General features: G+C 43.8%; 1 protein-coding gene across 47 annotated transcripts in view; it reads right to left on the bottom strand.

Annotated features, from left to right (window-relative positions):
• nrxn3a (neurexin 3a) overlaps nucleotides 1-27,990 on the bottom strand; it is a 2,216,268-nt gene that overhangs the window by 401,940 nt on the left and 1,786,338 nt on the right. For all 47 annotated transcript variants that reach the window (XR_012098174.1, XR_012098175.1, XR_012098176.1 and 44 more), the window contains one exon: nucleotides 19,385-19,566. Coding sequence is in view for 41 of the 47 variants with exons in the window: in XM_073039307.1 (XP_072895408.1) it covers nucleotides 19,385-19,566 (182 nt within the window). In the remaining 6 variants the exon portion in view is untranslated. The remainder of the gene's footprint in view (nucleotides 1-19,384; nucleotides 19,567-27,990) is intronic.

The raw sequence follows: 27,990 nt of genomic DNA, 5'->3' as shown, positions 1-27,990 counted from the left end.
CATTTCCATAGATGCAGCCTGATCTGCTGAGTTCCTCCCGCATTTTGTGTGTATTGCTTTGGATTTGCAGGGCCTGCAGACTTTCTTGTATTTCTGTTATAATCTAGTTTTTGTTGCACCTTACTGAGATTAACTGGTTAGAGATTCTTCCTTAGCCATGTACATTGAACACGTTATATGACACATGCACTGTGTTGTCGAGGCTACAGAAGGCTCTTGACTCAACTAGCTCCATCATGGGAATCACTCTCCCCACCACTGAGGACACCTACAGGAGGCAGTGCCTCAGGAAGGCTGCATCCATCACTAAGGACCCTCACCTACTGGGGGGAGGGGGAACATGCCCTCTGTTCATTACTAAGGTCAGGGAGGAGATACCAGAGCTTGAAAACTCACACGAACCATCTTTAGAACAGCTTCTTCTCCTCTACCATCAGATTTCTGAACGGTCCATGAACCCATGACTCTACTTTGTTATTTGACATTTGCACAATTTATTCGTTATTGTAACAGAGTAATTTTATATATTTGCTTTGTACAGTTGTTGCAAAACAACAAATTTCACAACACCACAAATATGAGAACACTTTAGACCGTAAGATTTAAGAGTAAAAGTAGGCCATTTGGCCATCAAGTCTGCTCCACCATTCAATCATGGGCTGATCCACTTCATCCAGTCATCCCCACTCCCCTGCCTTCTCCCTATACCCTTTGATGCAAGAACCTATCTATCTCTGCCTTAAATACACCCAATGACATGGCCTCCACAGCCACTTGTGGCAACAAATTCCACAGATTTACCACCCTCTGACTAAAGTAATTTCTCTGCATCTCACTACTAAAAGATGTCCTTCAATCCTGAAGTTGTGCCCTCTTGTCCTAGAATCCTCTACCATGGGAAATAACTTTGCCCTATCTAATCTGTTCAAGCTTTTTAACATTTGAAATGTTTCTATGATATCCCCCCTCATTCTCCTGAACTCCAGGGAATATAGCCCAAGAGCTCCCAGACATTCCTCATAGTGTAACCCTTTCGTTTCTGGAATCATTCTTGTGAATCGTCTCTGAACCCTCTCCAATGTCAGTATATCCTTTCTAAAATGAGGACCCCAAAACAGTGTCTCACGAGTGCCTTACAGAGCCTCAACATACATCCTGGCTCTTATATTCTATACCTCTAGAAATGAATGCCAACATTGCATTCGCCTTCTTCACAACCGAATCAACCTGCAGGTTAACCTTTAGGGTATCTTGCACAAGGACTCTCAAGTCCCTTTGCATCACTGCATTTTGAATTCTCTCCCCAACTAAATAATAGTCTGCCTGTTTACTTCTTCCACCAAAATGCATGACCATACACTTTCCAACATTGTATTCCATTTCCCACTTCTTTGTCCATTCCTCTAAACTATCTATGTCTCTCTGCAGGCTCTGTTTCCTCAACACTACCCCGCTCCTCCACCTATCTTTGTATCATATTGTGTGAATTTCACGACATACAAGACAATGAGAATAAATCTGATTCTGATGCCGAATCCAAACCTTAAAGTACCCTGGCAATGAACAGTTTTTAACCCGTAAATTGAAGAAAAGCAACCAAAGAGCCTCAGTCACAAGAGATTAAGTGAAAACCTATTCACCACAAAATCAGAAAATTATGGAGATACCCAAGTGGTCTGGAAACTCTCCCTCCACAGAGGCCGACTGATCAACTAAGTATTTTGATTCAGTTCCACTACTGAAATTTGTTTTTCATGAATAAAAAAAACAGAATGCACAAGGTAAACATTCCAATAACAAGAGTTTCACTCTCGTGATCAAATGAGGACATACGGAGATGACCTCTGTGTTCTAGGGAGGTGGTTTTTCTACAAAATTGGTCAAATCATGATTTTCCATAATGCAGGGCTATGTCTGTTGCCCATGTGTCAAGAAATGTGAGCTTGAAAAATAATACATTTTGTATTTAGTAACAAACGCAAGAGATTCTGCAGACATCTGGCATCCAGAGCAACACACACTAAATGCCAAGACCCATAATTTACTTTTCCTCGCATCAATTCTGTAAGAGTGGATATTTTTTGTATCCAATACAAAAAATGCTGGTGATTTGTGAAGTTCTTAAGGGTGAATTTTAGTTACCCTGCCATAACATGAGGGGCCATCTGTTTTGCATTTCACTACAACCCTGAGCAGTTCATAATGATCCTAAGTACTGCACAGCCAATGAAATTCTTTTAAAGTGCAATGGAGGTGATGGCGTTCCTGTGATCCAATGTGACGAACATTGGAAGCTGGGAAGCTCAGTCATGCAATTGAGCTCCTTATCAGAAAGGTAAAGACAAGTGTTGTACTGCATCTTCTCTCCAAGAAGTTTCGGAATTGCTGTTGCCCAATCAGTGCAAAGCACTTAGAGGAAAGAATGTCGGAAGACAGGAGCAGACATTCAACTCATCAAACCTGTTACTCCGATCAACATACCTGACCCCCATTCACTCACTTTGTTCTAACAAATCTAGTGCACTTACAGGGTGGAAATGGCTAATACCAGGGGGTATAATTTTAAAATGATTGGAGGAAATGATGGGGGGGGTGGTTTAACACAGAGACTGGTGGGAGTGTTGGTGCCAGAGGTGATGGTAGAGACATTTAAGAAATTCTTAGATAGGCACACGGATGACAGAAGAGTGAAGGGCTCTGAAGGACAGGGGTATTAGATTGATCTCAGAGTAGTTAAAATGTCAGTGCAACATCTTGGGTTGAAGGAGCTGGACAGTGTTGTACTCTATGTTCTATGTACTATATCACACAATAAGTTCATAACTGCATTTATACCTTCTTAACTTCAAGAAAAGGAAAGGGATGGCTCAGTGACACAGATAGTAGAACGTGTCTCCTATGTCCATACTCTCCCTTCCACTTCTCCCTAAATGAGTGTTTCCTAATTTCTCCTGAATGACCTGGCTCTGATATTGCTGCGTCCTGAACTCGTTTCACCTGAAGAACATCTTCCCCTCCCCACCCACCTTATAAACTCCTTTAAAGCAAACAAAACACCTTCTCAAATCCAGAGAAGACAAAAAGCAGAAATTTGTCCTTTGTCCAGTGTCTTCGTAAAGAAGGCAACGGCAAACCAGTTCTGTAGAAAAACTTGCCAAGAACAGTTATGGTCATGGGAAGACCATAATTGCCCATGTCATATGATAAGGTACACAAAGACAAATGTCCTTTGTCACAAGAGGCAAATACAGGAGAGGGAGAGTTTTGGTCACAGAGTCATAGTACATAGTAACAAGGCTTTCAGCCCCACTGGTCCATGAAAACTAAGATTTTCATCTAATTTGGACCCCATTGCCCATGTTTGACCCAAGGCCCTCTCAGCCTTCCCTATCCATGTATCTTTCAAGTGTGCTTAATGTTATTAGTGCCTCAATTGCTTCCTCTGACAGCTCACTCCATACATTGACCACACTCTGGGTGAAGAAGTGGTCCCTCAACTTCCTGTTAAATATCTCCACTCCACAGAGTGTTGTGTACCAGTTTGCAATGATAGAAATTGACTTTAGATATCCAAGATCGGCAGTACATTGGCGCCATTATATCACAGGGTGCTACAGCACAGAAACAGGCCCTTCAACCCATCTAGTTCATGCTGAACTGTTGTTCTGCCTCGCCCCATCAACCTGCACCTGGATCAAAACCCTCCATATCTCTCCCATCCATGCACTGATCCAAAGTTCTTGTAGATGTAGCAATCAAACCCGTCCTGTATCCGCCACTTGCACTGGCAGCTCGTTCCACACTCTCACCACCCTCTGAGTGAAGAGGATCCTCCTCGGGTTCCCATTAAATACTTCAGCTTTCACTCTGATCCCGTGACCTCTAGTTCTAGTCTCGCCCAACCTCTGTGGAAAAGCCTGCTTGCTTTTAGCCTACCTATACCCCTCCGATTGTCCATATTTTAAAAGGACAGTTTTCCTGCTTATAGTAAGATGATCAGAAGCAAGACAAGTCAAGTTTACTATCATATGCACAAGTACAATGAGGTACAGGTACCATGAAATTCCACCTTGTTGTGGGGCACCAATCAGGTCTCAAAAGTATTTCAACATGGACTGATTGAATTCTGCACATTGACAAAACATATAGATGTGGGTCTTCTTTCCAAGCAACTGAGGATGTACGAAGCACTAGGCTCCAAAATCGAGCACTGCAATGCTTGGCTAGTTTAGCTAAACTGCTAATGGATGTTGCTGGCAATGTCTATATTCATTTCCCATCTCTAATTGCCCTTGAAAACAATTACTGAATTGCTGCATGATTGTGGTGACAGTACTTCAAACCGGTACTCAATCCTGACCCAGCAATATACTTATGAGTATGATTGAAGGGCAATTTGGAGCTGGCGTCTCACCTTGCTGACAGCTACCCTCCTCATTTAGGGAGGCAGAGTTGTGGGCTTGGGTGGTGAAGCTTCGGCAAGATTTTGTGCAGTAATACCTATTGCAACTGTTGTGTATTACACGGGGACTGAGGGGGGTGCGGTCTACAACACGTGCTGATCCAGCAGCTACTTTCTCTGGGGTGGGAGTTACCTTCTTAGCTATTCCTGATTCTGATACGGGCAAGTCAACTGAACTGAACTGGACTGAAATATGCCTTTTGTCTTATATTCTGTGCTTCTGATTGTCTTTTTTTTGTTGCTGTTTGCATGTGAGGGGAGGGGGTTTGATATCTGATGTTGGTTTCATGGTTTTCTTTGTCTCGTGACTGTCTGTGGGAAGACAAATTTCAGGGTTGAATACTGCATGCGTACTTTGGTAATAAATGTACTTTGAATTTTGAGGTGGACAGTGTTCCATCATGCTGACTTGTGCCTTGTGGATCCGGGAATGTCAGGAACTGGGGAAGCACAGTGGGGCAGGTGGTCAAGCTGCTGCCCGCCCACAGTACACGGGTCAGTGAGTCCTGAGCTCGAGGCCTGGGGTCAATACTGCAGATAAAAGGACAAAGGCTGATTGGAACTCTGGAAGTCAAGGCACGATGGTTGAAGCTCGGGGTCTGACAGAGAGTCCACTGGGGATGTCTCAGGCACCATGTCCACTAGAAGCCTGGAGAAGGGGTTTGGACTGTCTGAGTGCGTGAGTGGGGAGGTGGGAGGAAGAAAAGTCTTGCTGTTGTTGTTTTGCTGCTGTTGATGCCTGTGTTGTTCTGCTGAACATTGTGGGCAATGCATGTTGGCCCCTGAATATGTGTCCACACTTTCAGCTCCCCCCACCCCACACCCCACCCAGCACATCCTTAGGTTGTGTTAGTTGATAATATAAATTATATATTTCACTGTACGTTTCAAAATGCACGTGATAAGTAAATGAATCTGAACCTGAGTATGCCTCGCAGTGCCAGAGACTTGGGATCGCTCTTGACCTTGAGTGCTGTCTTTGTGGAGCTTGCACGTTCTCTTTGTGACCACATAGGTTCTCCTGGGTGTTCCTGTTTTCTCCCACAAAGACATGCAGATTGATAGGATAACGGCTACTTTAAATCGCCCCTAGTGTCTAAGTAAGTGGTAGAAAGGGTGGGTGGGGGTAGTTGATGGGAGTGTGGGGGTTAATGTAGGATTAATGTAAAATGGGTGGTCGATGGTCAGCATGGAGTTAGAGGGCTGAAGGACCTGTTCAAAGGTTCAAAGGTCCAATTTAATGTCAGAGAAATGTATACAATATACATGCTGAGATGCTTTTTCTTCGCAAACATGCACAAAAACAGAGAAGTGCCCCGAAGAATGAACAACAGTTAAACGTGAGAACAACAAAGTCCTCCCCCCATCAGCTCTCCCCTCCCGTGCGTAGCGAGCTAGCAACGCCCCCCCAGCCCACGATCCCCCCCGCCCCCAGCAAAAAAAAGACGCACACCCGCTACCAAGCACAAGCGTGAGCTAGGCGATAGCAAAAACACAGACCTTGCAGTTACCCCAAAGACTATCGCATTTCATCCGGCATTCGACAAACTACAGGTTCTCTCTCTCCCTAATAAGGGAGAGGGAGGTGTCCCCCATTTTCACAGCGAGCAGGAGACGTAACAACAACCCGTTGATTTACGATGTTAAAAAGTCTATTTCGTCGCTTTTTACGAGCTCTGTGTCTGAAGATCACAAAGATCTCAGGTCTTCGGGCCCACAGTGTTATCTTACTGCATCTCCCTGTGACTCCAAATTGAGTTACAGACTGGGATACCTAGCATCAGATCTGTTTTTTGACTTACTTTATTTATATAGACACAAAAGATTCTGCAGTTGCTGGAACTCTTGAACAACACAGACAATGCTGGAGGAACTCAGCAAGACAGACAGCAGCTACAGAGAGGAATAAACAGTCAATGTTTTGGGCTGAGACCCTTCATCAGAACTGTAAAAGAAGGAGGCATAAGCATGGTGGGGGGAGGGGGAAGGTAGTGGCACAGGTGGATGGGTGGGGGGATGGGGGTATGAAGTGAGAAGCTGGGAGGTGATAGGTGGAAGAGGGAGAGGAGGAGTACAAGCTAGCAAGTGAAACTTATCCTCTCCCTTCCCCATCTTCTTATTCTGGTTTCTGACCCCTTCCCTTCCAGTCCTGATGAAGGGTCTCAGCCTGAAACGTGGACTGTTCATTTCCCTCCATAGATGCTGCCTGATGTATTGAGTTCCTCCAGCATTAATGTGGCTAGCTTGGTTAGGTTCCTGGGCAGTGGCGGCTCTCAGGACGTTGATGCTACATGGATTCGATAATTGCAAAGCTGGGTGGGGAGTTCATCTGCATGAAATAAATGTTCCTTTCGCTCTGCAGTTTAAACTTGGCTTTTGTCTCATTCTAGCTTCACTGTGTGATAACAATTTGATAACTGTCTTGTTGATATGATGGTCCAAACCTTCCCCGTGAATTCCTGTCTAATACTTTGAATCAACTCCACTGCTTGGCAATGGTGGAGTGATTACATTCAAAGCTGAACAATGAGAAGGATGGACAGTAAGAGAAATAAACGGCTCTCCGAGGATTTGTATCAGGCTTTGTTAATAATTTGACCTTGTTATCATTCCTCTTTCCATACATTTGCACTCACACACTTTTCTCACTCTTTCTCTTTCTCTCACACACACAAACATGCACACATACACTAATACACACAAACACACAGAGTATGCACATGGACACACAACCCACAGACACATATCCATATTTATGAATACACAAACATCTACACACACTTACACACACACGCACACACACACACGTGCACACACACTCACACGCACACGCACACACACACACACACACAGTCAAGATTCAAGATTGTTTGATGTTATTTGCTATACAGAAATGTAAAGGAGAACAAAATAATTGTTACTCTAGATCCGATGAAGTACAAAACCCCCCACGATAAGATAAAGAACAGAATAATATAAAAAAAACACAATAAATAGAAATACAAAATATAGCTTATAGTCCTAGATTAACGGTATGCCCATGGAGTGACGCTAGGCGATACATAAAGTACTGACAGGAAATAATAAAGTCGTGGTGGAGTGAGTGGAGTTGTTGCTTCTAATTGCTTGGGGAAAATAACTGTTTTTGAGACCGATGATCCGTCATGGATGCAACGTTGCCTCCTTGCTGATGGAAGTGGAACAAGCAGTCCATGAGCAGCGTGGGGTGGGATCCTTCATGGTATTACTAGCCCTTTTCTGGCACCTTGATGGCAAGTAGGCTGGTGCCACTGATGAGTTAGGCAATTTTGACTACCTGTTGTAGACCTTTCCTGAAGGCCATGGTGCCGTTTTCTTTCCATCACTATGCAGCTTGTTCGGATGCTCCCTACTGTACATCTGCAGAATGACAGGAGTATGGGTGTGCAAAGTCCAGAGCTCTTCAGCCTCCTCAGAAAACAGAGGTTGTGTGTGATGTGAATTCCCAGGAGTTTGAAACTACTTGCAGTTTCCACTGCTGTGTTGCCAATGTAAAGGGAGGTGTGGGTAGTGCGAGTTCTCCTGAAGTCAATAGCCATCTCCTGTGTCTTGTTAACATTGAGGGAGAAGTTATTTGCCTAACACCAGACCTCAAGCTCTTCCACCGCCTCTCTAGGCCATCTCATCGTTGTTGATGATGAGTCATCAATATTTTGTCGTGTCATCGGCGAACTTGACAATGTGATTTTTGGGTATTTGTCCATGTAGGTGGAGTGTACAGCAACGGACTCAGCACCCAGTCCTCAGAGGCTCCCGTAATGAGGATGATGAGGAGGGAGGAGCAGTTGTGCATCCTGACTATCTGAGGACTGTTCATTAGGAATTACAATGCCCAGTTGTACAATGATGCATTTGCCTGTGGGACAATAATGTTGAATACTGGATGGAAAGCCAGAAATGGCTCTCTGGCAGAAGTGTCCTCGCTTTCTAGGTGTGTCAGGGTCAGGTGAATGACAGATGTATGCTTACAGACGGAACTGCTCTCTGACAGATGCTATGACATACGTCGTAGGTCAGTTCTGTCTGTAAGCATATTGATGCGTGTCCAGTGTGGCATGAATGGATTTTTGATACATACCATTATCAGCCCTTTAAAACACTTCATGATAATTGGTGTCAGTGTCACTGGCTGGTAGTCATTTAGTTCTGATGGTGCAGTGTTCTTTGGTACAGGGATGATGGAGGCTGATTTGAAGCAAGTGGGGACAGCAACCTGGATGAGTGAACTGTCGATGATTGTCTGTGAAGACATCAATAAGCTGGTATGCACACTCCCTGAGTACTTGATTAGGGATGTTGTCTGGCCCAGTCACCTCAGGGGAGATGACTCTCTGTAGAGCTCATCTCATGTCCGCTGCTGTTACAGACCAACACACTCTCTCTCTCTCTCTCTCTCTCTCTCTCTCTCTCTCTCTCTCTCTCTCTCTCTCTCTCTCTCTCTCTCTCTCTCTCTCTCTCTCTCTCTCTCTCTCTCTCTCTCTCTCTCTCTCTCTCTCCCTCTCTCTCTCGTTCTCTCTCTCTCTCTCATTCTCTCTCTCTCTCTCTCTCTCCTCTCTCTCTCTCTCCTCTCTCTCTCTCTCTCTCTCCTCTCTCTCTCTCTCTCTGTGATATTAAAGTGATTCTGATACTCCCTCATGCATACACCCCTTCTTCCGCAGGCACACACAATACACCCACACTCGTATGTGCGTATGTGCTGTGGTTAAGTGATGGTATCCTCTTTCCAATAAAGCGTAATTCATTGATACAGAGACTAGAATTACACTTTTTGCCAAGGACACTGTGCTTGTCCTGCCTGGCTTTGCAGCTGCAGGTTTGCTTTAAGGAGATGGGTAGTGGGGGAGGGGATCTAGTCTTTCAATTACTTTATCCACAGCATTGTCTCCCTTCCCCAGCAAGTGTGGAGACGTAATGGCCGATTGAAGGCTTCACTGACCCACTGAATGAGTTCAGCCAGCTTACCAGACACCAGGGAATGTGATTCTCTGCTGCTAATGTTTCCTTCCTACTTTCTGCCGAAGCTCACACACAAAGCTGGAGGAATCTAGGACAGCTGATGCCTGGGATGAGAATCACATTTCTCAAGGAACATTTCTTCAGGCCAAGTCCCATCCGGATTCTCTTGACTGGATAATGGGAAAATGTGTTCTTATTTTATAACCTAATTTTATATCAAAGCCCGGCATTGCAGCTCATGCCTCACACATAGGTTTGGCTCCCCCACCTCCTCTGTGCCTGTTGGCTTCTAATGAAGCAATTAAGAAATTGAAAATACTCGTTGTTTTCTAGATCTCTTCATGGTCATGTCCTCCCCCAGTCTTAGGACCTTCACCAACCTGAAACCCTCTGAGCAACATACAAAAATGCTGGAGGAACTCAGCAGGTCAGCAGCATCTGTGGAGGGAAATCACAGTCAATGTTTCAGGCCCTGTCCTAATGAAGGGTCCCTGCACAAAAATGTGTTGGTTTATTCCCCTCCATAGATACAGCCTGACCTGCTGAGTTCCTCTAGCATATTGTGTGTGTAGTTCAAGATTTCCAGCATCGGCAGAATCTCTCATGTTTATGATAATAAACTCAGCGCGGTGGTGTAGCGGTTAGCATAATGCCAGTGATCAGGGTTCAATTTTGATGTAAATGTGACAAATAAAGCTAATCTTTCCTCTAATTCCACATCCTTGCAAGGCCCCACATCTAATCACCTCCTTCCTCCTTCAAAGCTAACTCTGTCACCAGGCCTTTGATATTCTGCCCTCATTTCTCCTTGGTTTCACTCTGGTTTGATAGTACTCCTCAGAAGGATCTTGGAACACTTTGTGAAGTTAATGGTGCTCTATAAAAGCAAGCTGTTGCTGTTTTGCTTTTAAGCGCTGCCCAATTTGTGCACTGCACACCGCGTACTAAAACATACAGATTGTCATTTTGTTAGCTTTCTGTAATAGCAGCTGTGGAGATGTACATCTTCCCTGTCACTTATACGAGCAAGTTCTTATTAGGTGCAATATACGAGGACCCCCTACTTCAGGCACGATGCAAATTTACATCCTAAACCTGTTTTTGATTTGAAACCAACCTCTGTTGCTGCTTGAGAGTCCGTCCTACACTTGGACATAAATCACAGTGCTGGCTTTATATCCTAATAATAAGTTGTCAGAGCCACCTCGATTGGAAGATAAATGCACACTGGTGAGCAACATGGTTTCCTAGAAAGCCTTAAACACAAGAGATTCTGTAGATGCTGGAAATGCAGAGTGGCACACACACAAAACGCTGGAGGAACTGAGCAGGTCAGGCAGCATTTATCGAAAGGAACAAGCAGATGATGCTTTGGGCCGAGACCCTTCTTCAGGACTGGAAAGGAAGGGGGAAGAATACAGAGCAAGATGGTAGGGAGGGGAAGGAGTACAAGCAGGCAGGTGACTGGTGGGGCCAGGTGAGGGGGACGGGGGGAATCAAGTGAGGAGCTGGGAGGGGATAGGTAGAAGATGCGAAGGACTGAAGAAGAAGGAATCTGATTGGGGAGGAGAGGGACCAGAAAAGTCCATTTGCTGAGGTAGGGCAGCAACTGGAACACTGAGGATGCTGGTTGACAATCATGGTCTAAGAAGCGATAACAAGCTGTTTCTGGGCACCTCCCCGGGAGGGATGTGAAACCAGGTGAACATTGAAGAGACGCATCGATGAAATAAAAATGGAAGGCTATGTGGGAGGTAAGAATAATCTTAGAGTAGGTTAAAGGGTTGGCACAACATCGTGGGCCAAAGGGCCTGTAGTGTACTGTGATGTTCTATGTTCTGTGAAGAGATTTAGCTTGACTATCATGCCTTTATGGTCAAAGAGTTTGTTCTCTTCCAGGAAGTGCACAAACATGGTCTAAACATGTTTGATCCCTCAAAATTACCACACAAGTTGAGAGCTTGTGAAGGAAGCAAGTGTTATGTTGGCTTCATTAGTCTGGGGACTGAATTCAAGAGCTGCGAGGTAATGTTACAGCTGTATAAACCTCTGGTTAGACCATACTTATAATGCTGTGTTTAGTTCTGGTTGCCTCATTATAGGAAGGATGTGGAAGCTTTAGAGAGGGTGCAGAGGAGATTTACCTGGACTTGAGAGCATATCTTTTGAAGATAGGATGGACAAGCTAGGGCTTTGCTTTTTGAAGCGAAGGAAGATGAGAAGTAACTGATGCAGGTGTGCAAGAGTAGATTAAAGGGTCAGCACAACATTGTGGGCTGAAGGGCGTGCACCCTGCTGCAGTGTTCTATGTTCTATGGCCACAGAGCTAGGTCAGGTACAGAATAAAGTGCAGCATCTAAAGAGAATGTACAGTGCAGACGGACCTGAACAAGATGCAAGAACATATCAAGGTAGATTGTGAGGTGACTGTAAAGTTAAGAGAGCAGACAAGAATAAGGACTGGAAGGTTTAACACTACATTAGTAATCAATTCTAAAGCATTCTGTCTCATGACCCTCTGGCTCAAAGCATGGGCATGAGCATATCGACAGGTTGCTGCAGAACAGTCCAGGAATCAAGGATCAGCTTTATTCTCTATATACACACAGTATATATATTAGGAATTTGCAACGGTGTGTTGGCATGACAGTCAACAAAAAACAACACTCAATAATTATAAAGATAAAGAATTATATAAAAAATAAGCTTAATAGGAGGTATTAAAATAGGGGGGGTGGACAGGTGGAGATGGATGTGGGGGGTGTTGCTGTTGAATCTGGATCTGTTGCTCGGTTCACTGCTAGATTAGGTAAACCTCTGAGAGAAATATTTATATTGAAGTTATATTTAAAGTGGAGATTGAGAGGCTCTTGATTAGCCAGGGTGAAGAAGGTTACAGGGAGAAGGCGGGAGAATGGAGGTGAGAGGGAAATATATCAGCCATGATTGAATGGCAGAGCAGATCGATGCTAATTCTGATCCTGTGTCTTATGAAAGGGAGAATGTTTGTACCACTGCAGCCAGGGTCTAAATGGGATTGTATTCTTTTGCAGGCAGAACGCATATAGGGTCAGAACAAGACAAGACAGTGGCACTGTGTGTCACGCAGCAAGTTTCTGCATTCAGCAGTCCTAAAGCTGCAGGAATCCCTGTTTCTTAGGAGAAGGAAATAGATCTTATTTGGATGCAGGGTAAGGGAGAAAGCAATGGCTAAGCTGGCAAGTGACAGATCACCGGCATCCTGCTGTTTGCTGTCTGTGTCTATGATGGCGTCATCTTCTCTCAACAATCCATCCTGACATGGTGAGCTGTGAGTGAACTGATAACATCAAGTTCAATAATGTCGCATTGAATCTTGTATGTACAGGAGGCACACAAACAAAAGCAGAACAAAATCACCATACAAACACTCTCCAGCCAGCCATGATCTTGGAGCTTCCTTTCAATATGTATTCATTGTATCTCTCCATTTTGTAGACAGCTCTGGACAGGATTTATTAGGAATCCAATCACTGAAAAATGATTGAATTCTTAACATATGATACAAAAATCTTCGATAATAGGATCAAGGATGAACTTTACTTACATGTATTAGGAATTTGCTGTGGTGTGTTGGTGTGGCATGCAGTAAAAATAGCAACATTCAACAATCATAAAGAATAAAGAATTACTTATCTAGAATTTTTAATATATATATATATATATATATATACATATACACACAAACGTATATATCGGGAGAGAGAGAGAATATGTTATATATTAGAGTTTTATATGTAAATAAAATTAGAAGAACAGATATGGGATAAAATATGTGTAAATACCAGCATTTATTTACAATGTAACATTATGTTATAAAAGTATAAAAAGTAGTTTGAAGCGCTTATAGTACAGTGCAGTGATGGAGGTAATAGATAAAAGAGGTGGAGGGGGTTGGTAACAACAATGGTTGATCAGATTAACTGCCTGGGGAAGAAACTTTTAAGATGGTGCTTTCTAGAAGGGAGCTTCTGGAAAAGGCAATTTGCTGGATGGGTAGTGTCTGCCATTCTTCTTGCCCGTTACTTTGTTCTGGACAAATGCAAGTCAAGCTACAAGGAAGAATGCAGCTAATGACCTTTTTGCTGACCAACAGTTTGCTGTAGCTTTTGTACATTGTGATAGGATGCTGCACCTTTCTTGGTTTCTCAGTTCCATGGCTATCTGGATAAGAAGAATTCCAGAGTTGTATACTTTGATGATAAATGAACCTTGGAGCCAAACCAGACTGTAATGGCTGATGTAAGGATGCTCCATATGATTGCAATGTAGAATTGTACCAGTAGGTTCTGGTGTTGGGCAGTGAAGATATATCTCGACCAAGGGAGGTGTAAGGCACTCCTTCCCTCCACTAGCCTGCAGGTGAAGCACATGCTTAGCCCACCCCACCCCCTGGATCAGGATCACCTGAAGCCATGGGAGCAGATGGTGGATGGTCGTACGAGCAGCCGGTGCATGTCACAGGTCCTGCTTATGCGACAACTAACACCAGGCAGACAATCTCCGAAGAGTATTGATAAAGGCTGGGGTCACCCGTCTCGTAAATACACTGCCCAGAAGAAGGCAATTTACTAAGAACAATCATGGTCATGGAAAGACCATGATCACCCATTCCATATGACACAGGATATAACAAATGAACAATGTTCTGGGGAAGGTGGAATTTCATCAACTGCAAAAATAATTACCAATTAATGTCTTATATTAACAAGAATAATATATTCTAAATATTCATAATTAGACTATATAAACAATGCCCCAAATTCTTCACAGGGATGTCTTCATATAATATCTGACAGGTGTCAGATCAGGAAGCTGGGGTTGAAGTTGAGAAAGATGGGCTTAATGGTTTTCCATTGTCACATGTACCCAGAAACAGTCAAAAGCTTTTGCTCTGGTGTTCCACCAGACAGATTATTCCAAGTGTAGGAGAGGATGGTAATTAATGGTGGGGAATCGTGAATTCTTGGCTCAGTAGCACAACAGAGTGAGATGGGAGGATGAGCATGTAGTGGTGAGATAAAGTGGACCCTACAAGGTTGATACCAGACAAAAAAGTATGTAACAAGTTCAAAAACTGTCGGCCAAAGTGAATGATAATAAACTCATGCCTGGTTCCTGTCCTAGCAATGGCTTCATAAAACTTCAGGCAGAAGCTTGCCATTGGACATGTAAGGCAAAAACCCACACGGCCATGGGGGGAATATTCAAACTCCTTCCAGACAGTGGTGGATTTGAATGCAGATCACTGGCACCATAATGTGGTGGTGGCATCAGTCGGTCTCGAGAGACCATGGATCTGTGCCTGGAGTTTCCAGGGTGCAGGCCTGGGCAGGGTTGTATGGGAGACCGGCAGTTGCCCAAGCTGCAGGCCTTCCCCTCTCCACGCCACCGATGTTGTCCAAAGGAAGGGCACTAGGACCCATGCAGCTTGGCACCGGTGTCGTCACAGAGCAATGTGTTGTTAAGTGCCTTGCTCAAGGACACAAACACGCTGCCTCAGCTGAGGCTCGAACCAGTGACCTTCAGGTTACCAGTCTGATGCCTTGCCCACTCAGCCACGCGCCAACACGACACTATAATGGTGTTGCACTAATCGCTGTACTGCTGTGGATATAAAGAAAGGATCAGTTTAGTTAGGTGCCATTAATTTAGTTAGCTCTGCACGACATCTTGTTCTTGAGAGAGGTCAGAGAAGAATAGCTAGACTGGTTCAAGCTGACAGGAAGTTGACAGTAAGTCAAATATTCATGCATTACGACAGCATGCATAGTGTGTGAGACGGGAAGGGTGGGAGGGTACATGAAGGGAGTTGAGAGAAGAGACGGGCAGGTGAGAGGCGATGTGGAGAGGGGTAAAGAAAGGAGAGAAGGTAGGAGAGTCTGATGGGCTGAGAAAGAAAGTTAAAGTTGGATAGCGAAAGAGAAAGGATGGATAAGGGGAGAGTGGGAATAATGGACAGGGAGAAGAGGACTTAATACAGGGTGAGAGGACAGAGAAAAGTGTTTGCCTTGTAATTAACTTGCCTTTCCAGAGAACTCAAATGGTATGAAGACCCCACTTAGAAACATACTGAGTTTACTTCCAATAATCTACACTTTATTTCCTATTACATGAAAAACTCTTCACCACACAGTAGGAGTACAATCACTTGAGTTGAATAGGAGGTTCTCCTAAAGGATTGTCTATTGGTGGGTCTGTAGAGGCTGATCCAGGATCCACATATTCTGGTGCAGTGTGGGCAAGAGAAGGTGGGGGCTGTAGTTAGTGGTTGGGTTTTTATAGTTGTTCAGTCACTCCTTTTGCAATAACCAATAGTTCTCTGCGGCACAGCGGTGGTTGTTGTCATGTAGCACAGCTCCCTCTTGAACAGGTTTCTTCCAGGTGTATCTATTGAGCGCTATGTCTTCCCAGTTTTTTGGATGCGATGTTGAATTTCTTCGTTCTGATTTTAATGCTGTCTTTGAAGGGTTTCTTCTGCCACCAGAGGCTCACTGACTTTCCTTCAACTGGGAGTGAAGGATCTGTTTGTAGAGATGTGAGTTGGGCATCTGGATGACATGACCTATCCATCAGAGTTGGTATTATTTTATTGTACAGGAGATGCTGTTCATGTTGGCCTCTTCCATTACACTGGTGATTGTGCACCTGTCCTTTCCATAAGATCATAAGACCAGAAGTTATAGGAGCAGAATTAGGCCATTTGGCCTATCAAGTCTGCTCTGCCATTTCATCATGACTGATCCATTTTTCCTCTCAGCCCCAATCTTCTGCCTTCTCCCTGTCCCCCTTCATGTCAGATGGACTTCTGACTAATCAAGAGCCTTAAATATACATAAAGACTCAGCTTCCAAAGCTGCCTGTGACAATGAATTCCACAGATTTACCACTCGCTGGATAAAGAAATTCCTCCTTATTTCCATTCTAAAAGAACCCCTCTCTATTGTGGTTCTTTCAGTTGATCCAAAAAATCTTTCATAAGGGCCTTTACCACAAAGACACCAATGATGGCAATGTCGCACAGACATGATATCAAATGACAATTTGGTATGCACTCAAGATAAGGTATGTGATTTACAAGGGTGTTGTCTGGATTGGGGAGCATGCCTTATGAGAATAGGTTGAGTGAACTCGGCCTTTTCTCCTTGGAGCGACGGAGGATGAGAGGTGGCCTGATAGAGCTGTACAAGATAATGAGAGGTATTGATCGTGTGGATAGTCAGAGGCTTTTCCCCAGGGCTGAAATGGCTAGTACGAGAAGGCATAGTTTTAAAGTGCTTGGAATTAGGTACAGAGATGTCAGGGGTAAGTTTTTTTATGCAGAGAATGGTGAGTGTGTGGAACGGGCTGCCGGCGGCGGTGGTGGAGGTGGAAACGATAGGGTCTTTTAAGAGACTCCTGGATGGCTACATGGAGCTTAGAAAAATAGAGGGCTATGGGTAAAGCCTAGATAGCTCTAAGATAGGGACGTGTTTGGCACAGCTTTGTGGGCTGAGGCGTCTGTATTGTGCTGTAGGTTTTCTTTGTTCCTATGTGCCTTGTGAGGTTTATTCCTGAACCTAAGGTGTTTACTCCGAGAATTCAATTTCAAAATATCATTCAAAGAACAAAGATTAGGTTTATCGATTGACAATTTGCGGTAGAAAACAATAAATTATCTCCAGCTTACAACTCTTACAAGCTAAAAGAATGTACCAATGATTTGCAGACAAATGAGTCATCCATTGCAGAAACACAGTTTGAGGAATGAATTCTACTTCTCCTTCTTGTCACCCCATCTTCTGTTATTCTTCTTGTCATTCCTAACAATCCCCAATACTTTCTAACATTTATACTGTTTTGCTACCAGTCGACATTATTTATATGCAATGTTTTTCAGATACCTTTGCCAGGACAAAGTAATTCACACAGATGGTCTAAAAGCTTCTGGAGACAGAGATCCCAAACATCCAAAATTAATGTTGTGAGGGCTGACTCTGATTACGCAAATATCCCAATCATTGATTGATCATACCTGTGACCATGTTTGATATGCTCAGTGACATCATGAGTCTGGTCTGCAAACTTCCTGGAATTAAATAACTCCTCCAGTCCCCTGCTGTAGACCGACCTGTGCTCTATAGACTGTGCTGTTTGCTTGCGAAGTAGTCCTTTTAGATCCAGACTGATTATTGCTTGCAATTTACATTAAGCACTGGGGACCATGCCTTGTCTCCAACAAAAAGCTGAGCAAAGAATATTGGTTAGAAGTTTAACTTTGTCACAAATAACTCTGACCCTTTGGAAAGATCATGTTGCTGTGCTAGGTTGGCAGTAAACCTATTGGGTACTGGTAAGTGAATATCCATCACAACTCCAAAAGATTTCAATTCCATTTTATGTAAAAAACAGCAAATGGAAATCCTTTCTTAATATCCAAACACGTAAGAATAGCTTGCCAATCATTCTTTTATGCCAAGGCAAAAAAAATAAAAATATTTTTTCTCAACAGTTTTCTTAAGAAAATTTATAGATCCTTTCTTGGATTGTCTCCAGAAAACAAAATTGGCAAACAGGATCACCTGGCTCCATACCAGCCTCAAGATGGCTGCAAACCAAGATTCCACAAGAAATGCCAACAATTACTTTCCTAAACGGTACGATTTGCATCCTGAATATTTTCCTGGGCAATTTCCAAAGAGAAATGAATGGATAGATCCAAGCAATGATTTCTGTAATCACGGAATGATAACTAGATGCCAACCTTTATTACTAGAGGGAATCTTGGATCTTCACCTAATTTTAAAGATACAGTATTCAGAAGACATCATGTTTCAACAATTTAATAAACTATTGCCGTATTCTATAAAGTGGTTGCTGTTCTAATTGAGTCACATCAAGAGTTGATAGAGAGTGAATGAACAAAACTTACTGTTATTTCATTTGAGGTGTTTCTTTAAACAGAGCACACCATAAATTATTCTTTTACTGATTTTCTCTCCATGAAAACTGAGTACCAGTGGCCCCGCAAATCACCTGGGCTAATAAATCACTGCTTTGATGAGGAGGGGTCACAAGTCCTGATATCTCCAGGCATCAGTGGCCCGACATCTCAGAAGAAGTAAGCACTGCAATTAGATTTTCTGTCATTTAACGAGATCTGTTGCATTCATCAACATGACATGTATGCAGAAGCAAAGAATACAAGAGCTAATTTCTCCGCAGTTTTCAACATGGTCTCTCATTTTGTGTCTTAACAAGGGAGGGAAAATGAGACAGCTGAGTAACTGAGAGGCAGACAGGGTGAGACACAAAGAGAGCATCAGAAAAATATTGAGAGGGGCAGAGGGACATAGAGAAACAGAAAAATTGACAGAGCGATCGAGATACAAAGAGAGATATTGAGAGGGGGAAAGAAAGAGAGATAGACAATTACATATAAAGAGAAAATGAAAGAAATAGAGAGGTAGGGAATACGGATAGAGAGTGGGAAATAAAGACAAAGGCAGACAGAAAGCAAGATCGACAGAAATAAATACAAAGAGGGAATGTGAAAGAATAATACAAAGAAAAGTAAAAATATTTTCAGAGAAAAGAGGAGAGAGATGGAGGGAGAGGGATGGAGGGGGTGAGAAGGGGAGGGGTAGAAGGGCAGAGGGGAGAGCGGGAAGTGGGGAAGTGGGGGAGAGGGAGGGAGAGGGGGCAGAGGGGATGGCAGAGGGGAAGGGAGAAGGAGAGAAGAGGAGGTATGGAAAGTCAAACAGAACTATCTAGTTCCCAACAGACTTTTCAGCTGACAATCCCACTAATTAAGTCGTTTTTAAAAACTCTGTTGAGGATGAGATTGAGGAGGCCACAGATAGATTGCAAATGCGTGTTACTAGTCAGCGTCAGGTGGGAGGTACTCACTATGTGAAGCTGAAGGAAGTCGCCCAGACCAGGAGCACTGTCCACTCGCACCAAGATGGCATCCTTCACTGACGTGCTGAATCCAACAGCCAAGCGGTCTGTCCTAGTGCTGGGCCGGTCGTTAGCTGGCCAAGTGTAGGTTATGAGCCCTCCTCCACGGCCGAATATGTACGTCGTACCAGCTGCAAAGAAAAATTCAACACCGTCAGCGTGATGTCTCACTGAGAGATAGGTAAACATTTTACAGAGGTGAAATGATCCATCTCAATCCTTTCACAACCAGGGCCACTTTCTTCCTCTCACCACAACGTCTATGGGTGCACAGTGGAGAGTATTCTAACTGGCTGCGTTGCAGAATGGTATGAAAACAGCAATATGCAGGAAAAGAAAAGTCTAGGGAAAGAGCTGGATATGGCCCAGTCAATCCCAGGCAAAGTCCTCCCCACTATTTAGCACACGTGCATAGAATAATGCCACAAGAAAGCAGCGTCCATCATCCAGGCCACGATCTCTTCTCTCTACTAACATCGGGTAGGGGGTACAGGAGACGTAGGTCCCACACTACCAGGTTCAGGAACCTCAACCTTCAGGATGCTAAACTGGTGTGGATAACTTCACTCATCACAACTCTGAAATGATTCCACAACCTACAGACTCACTTTCAAGGACTCTACAACTCACGCTCTCAGTATTATTATTTTTTTATTTGAACAGTTTGTCTTCTTTTACACATTGGGCTGTTTTTAGTCATTGCTTATGTATAGTTTTTCATGAACCCCATTACATTTCTTTATTTTCCTATAAATGTGTACAAGAAACAAAAGAATCTCAAGGTAGTATATGGTAACTTATAAATGCTTTGATAGTAGATTAACTTTGACTTTGACATGCTGTGATCTCTGTCTCAAAGATTATCCCATGTTTTGGGGCCACCCATAGCTCAGGGCTCGATCAGTGGAAATATCCCCAGGTTACTCAAGAGACCATAGAAGCTGGAATCTCGAGCCACACACAAAATACTAGAGGTGTTCAGCAGCCTTTCTGGAGTGAAGGGGACAACTGATGTCCTGGATGCAGTAAAGGGTCTTAGCCTGTAACTCCACTGATGTGGCTTGTCCTGCTAAATTTCCTCCCATGACTTGTACTGTGAGGAGCCCTCCACCAGCTCTGTCTCTGGGCTCACAAACTACCCTGCTATTATTTACATGGGGATTAATTAGTTAACTCATCTATTGGATTTCTACAATGAGATAAAATCTTAAGGCCGTCTTTCACTGAGTGCAGAACTGCAGGACTGTTATGCACAGGTAGATGGAGCAATTATAAAACTGAACGCCTCACATCGACTTTGTTCTCTCTCCGTGAACCTAACACTGACACAAGAACACCGCACTCTCTCTGCACGCTCACAGCCAGCACCCCATCTCATTGCAAACACATCCACAATATGGCAATTTACATTAACTCAGAGCAGACAGACTGAAGGACAGATGCTGCCTTTCACCGGGGAAATAGGGCCAGCTGTCCTAGCTACACTCCGCTTTAACAGAAGGCAACAGAAAATAAACATGGGACCTTTAGCCTCCAGCGTTATGGCGACTCTTTTGTGCTCGGGAAAACATTACCTTAATTTTACCTGGGTCAGCAGAAGCAGTGACAACACCTGTAACAGCTCGCATTAATAATAGATTTTATTAGCTCGATTTGTCACATGTACATCGAAAGATCAAAACACACAGTGAAACGCATCATTTTGTGTCAACGACGAACACAATCTGAGGATTGTGCTGGGTGGGGGGGGGGGGGGGGGGTTGCAGCTCACAAGAGCTGCCACATTTCTGGTGCCACAACTAACCTTAGCCCTAACCATACGTCTTTGGTCTGTGGGAGGAAACTGGAGCACCCAGAGAAAACCCACGCAGTCATGGGGAGAACGTACAAACTCCTTACAGACATCCGAGGGAAACAGACCCCAATCGGTGATTGCTGGCACTATAATGTGATTGTGGATATAGAATAAAGTGTAACAGCTGCAGAGGAAGTCAAAGTCAGAGTAAAATTTACTACGAAAGTGCATATATGTTACCATGTGCTACCTTGAAAGGTACTTCACAAATGGAAAGTTGACATGGAACTTTTTGAAGGACTGTCGGGTAGACTCTGGCTTTACGTCGGTAAAGCAGCCAGCATGATTAAAGACCACAGCCACCCTGAACATTCTCTCTTCTCCCCTCTCCCACTGGGCAGAAGATACAAAAGCCTGAAAGCATGTACCGCCAGGATCAAGGACAGCATCTGTTATCAGACTATTGAACGGTTTCCCAGTGCAATAAAATGGACTCTTGACCTCATAATTTGCCTCCTTATGGCCTTGCACCTTATTGCGTACTTGATCCGCACTTTCACACATTGGTTCTTTGTCAGTCTTGGTTTATGTACGGTTTTCCCTAAGTTCTATTTATTTCTTTACTTTTCTGTAAATGTATGCAAGAAAATTACTCTCAGGGTAGCACATGGCAACATATATGCACTTTCGTAGAAAATTTTACTCTGACTTTCTCTGAAAATGTTACACTTTATTCTATATTCTTTTTTTACTTTGTATTACTTTAATGCACAGAATAATGATCTGATCTGTATGAACAGTACACAAGACAAGTTTCTCCGTGTATCTCAGTACATGCAACAATAATAAGCCAATTCTAATACCCATTTCAGAGAGGAAGCTTAAAGGAGAGAGAGCGTTAGGGAGGCAGAGAACGTTAACAAGGAAATGCCAGAGAAGGCCTTGGTTGCTAAATGATGTTGGTGATCATTCAGTTCAATTAGACAACAAGCAATGTCAGAATTGGTAAAAAAAAACCTCACGCAGTTTTAGAAGTGAAAATTAAAGTAACAGGGTTTGGTTTTCATCCAACAGTTACGTCTTATCATCTTACTCACTTTTTCTTGTGATTGCAAGATGCTGTTGGACATTGTTAATGTGGAATGCTGCAAGTCCAGAATATGGTAAAATATAACATTAATGGTAAGACTCTTGGCAGTGTGGGAGGATCAGAGGGATCTTGGGGTCTGAGTCCATAGGACGCTCAAAGCAGCTGCACAGGTTGACTCTGTGGTTAAGAAGGCATACGGTGTATTGGCCTTCATCAATCATGGGATTGAATTTAGGAGCCGAGAGGTAATGTTGCAGCTGTATAGGACCCTGGTCAGACCCCACTTGAAGTACTGTGCTCAGTTATGGTCGCCTCACTACAGGAAGGATGTGGAAACCATAGAAAGGGTGCAGAAGAGAGTTACAAGGATGTTGCCTGGATTGGGGAGCATGCCTTATGAGAATAGGTTGAGTGAACTCGGCTTTTTCTCCTTGGAGCGACAGAGGATGAGAGGTGACCTGATAGAGGAGTATAAGATGATGAGAGGCATTGATCGTGTGGATAGTCAGAGGCTTTTTCCAAGGGCTGAAATGGTTGCCACAAGAGGACACAGGTTTAAGGTGCTGGGGAGCAGGTACAGAGGAGATGTCAGGTGTGTGTGGTGAGTGTGTGGAATGGGCTGCTGGTGACGGTGGTGGAGGTGGATATGCTAAGTTCTTTTAAGAGACTTTTGGATACGTACATGGAGCTTAGTAAAATAGAGAGCTATGGGTAAGCCTAGTAATTTCGAAGGAAGGGACATGTTCCGCACAACTTTGTGGGCCGAAGGGCTTGTATTGTGCTGTAGGTTTTCTATGTTTCTAAAGTCTGATTCACTGATTTATTGGTGGATGGTGGAGGAGCAGCGTGGCCTCGGTCGTAGCATGGACAAGGCCTCAAGCTGCGGTATTGCCTGCTTACAGCTGCCCAGGAGAGGGGTGTTGGGGTCGGCGCGCTCCACTGGAGTGCTGGGGTGGTGGGGGGAGGTGTCCAAGGTGGATTCAGTGCTGCCCCCCGGTGTTTGCTTGGCAGAAGACAAGCCGCATTGTGTTTGACTGCAGACTGCTGCAACACTCGTGGACTCAGAGCGATGGACTACATTTTTTTTTTGTGTGACTGTGTGTTACTTAGGATGGCAGGGTGGAGGTATGTCCCTATCAAAGAAGGTGTAAGGCGCTCCTTCCCTCTGCTAGCCCGCAGGTCACCTTGGGCAAGGTGCAGCACTTGTTTAGTCCCCTTTACAGGGTCACGTGAAGTCATGAGAGCAGGTGGTGGAAGGCTGTGTGAGCAGCTGATGCATATCACAAGTCTCACTTATGAACCACTGATACCAGGCACACAATCTCTGAATAGTGGCAAAGGCTGGGGGTCACCCGTCTTGTAAAGACACTGCCCAGGAAAAGGCAATGGCAAACCACTTCTGTAGAAAAATTCATCAAGAACAATCATGGCCATGGAAAGACCATGATTGCCCATGCAACATGGTGCATAATGAATGAACATGTTTTACGGATACCTTATATACACCATACGAACCTTGCGCTGAGTGTGACAATTGGCATTATGTTTTGCACATTGGCCCTGGAGTAACGCTGTTTCATGTGGTTGTATTCATGTATGGTTGAATGACAATTAAACTTGATTTGAACTTCTTTGCTTCACATTCCATTACCTGCAGATTCTCATGAAAGACATTGATACCAATCCCGTTTACCAGAACGGTATAAGTGGGATCAGGTGAGAACCAGAAGCCATGGAAGTTCTGCTGGAAGGATGAAATGGGGAGCTAGCTCTTGGTGAAAACAAAGCTTGCTGCAGCATCTCCTCGGATGTCCTCCAGTAAGTCAGTCCAAGGTGTGTTGTGCACCAAGAATCTGATAATGAACCAATGAAGAGGATATGAGGAGATGACTAAAGGTTTGGCCAGATTTAAATGTGGAGAAAGAAATAGTGAGGACTAGAACTCAGAGTCCAAGGGGCAAAATTCAAGACTGCCAGTTATGGAGTGAAAGAGGCTAGAGTTCGGGAGAATGGTGGATTGGAAGTCAGACCAGAGTTGGGAGGCTGGAGAAGGGAGGGAAGAGATTGCATTTGGGTTTTGGAGAAGGTTGGGGAGAGGTGAGGTCAGAGTTGGGGGTGGAGAGTTTTGAGGAAGGCTGAGATCGTAGGTGGGTGTTGGACAGAGTGGGAAGGGGAGAAATCAGAGTTGGGGGCTTGAAGAAGGTTGGAAAGGAGCAAGACCACATTTTGGAGCTTGGGGAAGGTTTAGAAAGGGTGAAACAAGAATTGAGAGGTTAGTAAAGGTAGGGAAGTGGAAGACTGGAGTTGGGGGGTAATGTCATAGTTGGGGAATTGGAGAAGTTTGGGGTAAGGATTCCAGAGTTTAGAGGTTGGAAAAGTTCAGACAGGGGTGAGGTCAGAGTTGGGGAGTTGGATAAGGTTTGGGAGGGGTGATAGCAGAGTTGGGGAAGTGGAGAAGTTTGGGGAGCAGTGAGACCAGAATTAGGGAGCTGGAAAAAGGTTTGGGAGGGGTGATACCAGAGTTACGGAGTTGGAGGTTTGGAGTCTGGGAAGACCAGAGTTGGGGAGTTGAAAACGTTTCGGAAGTGGAGTGACCAGAGTTGGGGAGTCGGAGAAGGTCAGAGAGGGGTGAAGCCTAAGTTGGGAGGTTGAGGAAGGTTTGGGAAGGTGATACCAGAGTTGGGGAGTCGGAGAAGGCTTAGGAGGGTGATAACAGAATGGGGAGTTGGATAAGGTTTGGGAGGGTAATACCACAGTTGAGGAGTTGGAGAAGTTTGGGAAGTGGGGAGACCAGAGTGGGGAGTTGGATAAGGTTTGGGAGGGTGATACCAGAGTTGGGGAGTTGAAGAAGCTTTGGGAGGGTAATACCGGAGTTGGGGAGTTGAAGAATGTAGCTGAGGAGTGAGACCATGCACAGATCTGAATAGAATAATGTGAATTTTTAAATCTGGCTGACGGTGAGATAAATGAATGTCAGCTGTCCTGCTCACCACACAAAGACAGCAGGATATTAACTCCTGAATTTAAAAGCTCCTAATGCTCTATTGCATACATTTCTAACAGCCCAAAGCATCTCACATCAATGAATCACTTCCGAACAGCCATTATATGAGCTTGGGGTTTCAACAACACGGCAGTTAAGTTACCAGGCCCAGAGTCTATTGATCTAAAGGCATCAATTCAATTCCAACTGTGGAAGCTGAGGAATTAAATTTCAAGTAATTAAATAAATCTGGAGTTTAAAAGAAACAGCTAAGCTCAGTAATGGTAACCATAAAGCTATAGGGTTTTGTTGCTAAAATCCCATCTGGTACATTAATGTTCTTCAGGGAGAAAATCTGCTGTCCTTATCCAGTCTGTTTCATCAGTGATTTCCATCCTACCAATGCAAACAACTCATTACCTGATCCCATAGTTCAGGATGGGCAATAAATGCGGGCAAGACAATGACTCTCCCCCCAATGAGAAGGAAAAAATAAAAAATTCTGTATCAGCAATACTCACAAATAGCTTGGACCTGCTTTGGTAATTTGTCAGTTTTGCCATTGAGATTTCTGTTAGAATCGGTTCAGAACATTTACATATACATACTGATCTGATCTGAGTAGTGGACATGAGTTAACTGTCCATTCAGAAATCATGAGACTGACCAGGAGAAAGTTGAAGCTGTAGCTGAAAAGCAGATGAGGACACAGACACAACAGACTGCAGATCTGTGAGTACGAAGGAGATACAGAAGCCTGAAGGCACACACTCAACAATTCAGGAACAGCCTCTTTCCCTCTGCCATCTGATTTTTGAATGGGCATTGAACTCATGAACACTACTCACTACTTTTTCAAATTTTTAGTTTTGCACAATTTATTTAATTAAACTATTATCACAGTTATTTATTATTTATTTACAGTAATTCATTTTTTTCTCTATTATTACGTATTGCAATGTACTGCTGATGCAAAGACAACAAATTTCACAACATATCCCAGTGATATTAAAATCGATTCTGATACTGGAAATCCAGAGCAACACACAAAAATCTCTGCCCCCATCACTATGTTACTTCCCCTCTCTGCACTCTCCATCTCCCCATTACTCACACTACAAAATCATAAAACACAGGAGCAGAATTAGGCCATTTGGCCCATCAATTCTGTTCCACTATTGAATCATGGTTGATTTATTTCCCCTCTCAACCCCATTCACCTGCTTCTCCCTGTAACCTTTGATGCCCTTGTTAATCAAGAACATATCAACCTCTGCTTTAAATATGCCCAATGATTTGGCCTCCACAGCTGTCAGTGGCAGTGAATTCGAAAGATTCACCACCCTCTGGCTGCAGGAATTCCTCCTCAATTCTGTTCTAAAGGGACATCCTTCTTCTCTGAGAGTGAGTCCAAAATTCTCACACTATTTATATACCTCACTCGTTACCCGCCTCACCTCTTTCCCTCTTTTCTTCCAGAAAGTGAGGTGACACTTGCAGGCCACCCCACCCCCCTCAGTACACCCTTGGCTGTGTTGGTTCTGGATGCAAATTTCTCTGTCCACATGTGATAAGTAAATGACTCTGATTCAGAATCAGCGCTGCCGTTATTGAAACCAAAGTTGCGAATGCAAACCGAGTATACAGTTCTCAGTTCCCCGCTCTGGTAAGGAATAGGGTGACCACTGGAGCTGAAGAACAGTGCTCATTTTTACTAATGATTACACACAGTTAGCTCTGAGTGCGTACACAACTTGCTGGGGGCATTCTGCAGCTGAATTTGTTCCACAGACCCATACAGCACATTCATACCAGGCTTGAGTTATTCCAAGGGGATAAATCAACTGTATCTGCTTTGAAGACATTTATTTTGCCTTTTCGCTTAACCCCTGCTCACCCATCGAGGTCCTGCAGAAAATTTTCTTTTATCTTCTATCCCCTGTTCGTTCATCATAAACAGATAGAAATAGTCAACACTTTAGGAACAGCTTCTTCTCCTCCACAGTCAGATTTCTAAACAATCCATTAAGCCATGAACGTATCTCAGGTTTTGCTCTTTTTGCACTATTTATTTACTTATTTAGGTATAACTTATAGTATTGTTTCATGGAACAACAAATAATAAACCTGATTCTCATTCTGCCATTTGTAAAATGTCAGCTAAAAATAATATACAATTTTCTTCTTCCTCTTCATCGATTCTAACAGCTTTCAAAGATTTGACAGGGTAGGAAAACCATAAAACAGTGGAGCAGAATTAGGCCATTCAGCCCATCAGGTCTGCTCCACCATTCCGCACTGTCGATTTATTATCCATCTCAACCCCATTCTCCTCCTCTTTGTCACCTTTCCAAATCAAGAACCTATCAGCCTCCGCTTTAGCTATACTGAATGACTTGGCCTCCACAACCATCCATGGCAATGAATTCCACAGATTCACCACCATCTGGCCAAAGAAATTCATCCTCTCTCTATTCTAAAGGGACATCCTTCTATTCTGAGGCTGCATCCTCTGGACTTAGACTCCGCCACTACAGGAAACATCCTCTCCACGTCCACTCCTTCCAGGTCAAGGTTTCCCAACCTGGAATCCATGGAATCCTTGGTTAATGATAGAGGTTCATGCCATAAACCCCTGATCCAGGCCTTTCAATATTCAGCAGGTTTCAATGAGATCCTCACTCATT

The sequence above is a fragment of the Hemitrygon akajei genome, chromosome 3 (genome assembly GCF_048418815.1).
Source record: "Hemitrygon akajei chromosome 3, sHemAka1.3, whole genome shotgun sequence".
Taxonomy (NCBI): Eukaryota; Metazoa; Chordata; class Chondrichthyes; order Myliobatiformes; family Dasyatidae; genus Hemitrygon; species Hemitrygon akajei.
Note: the sequence above shows the minus strand (reverse complement) of the source record. Positions and strands in the feature narration are given on the sequence as shown.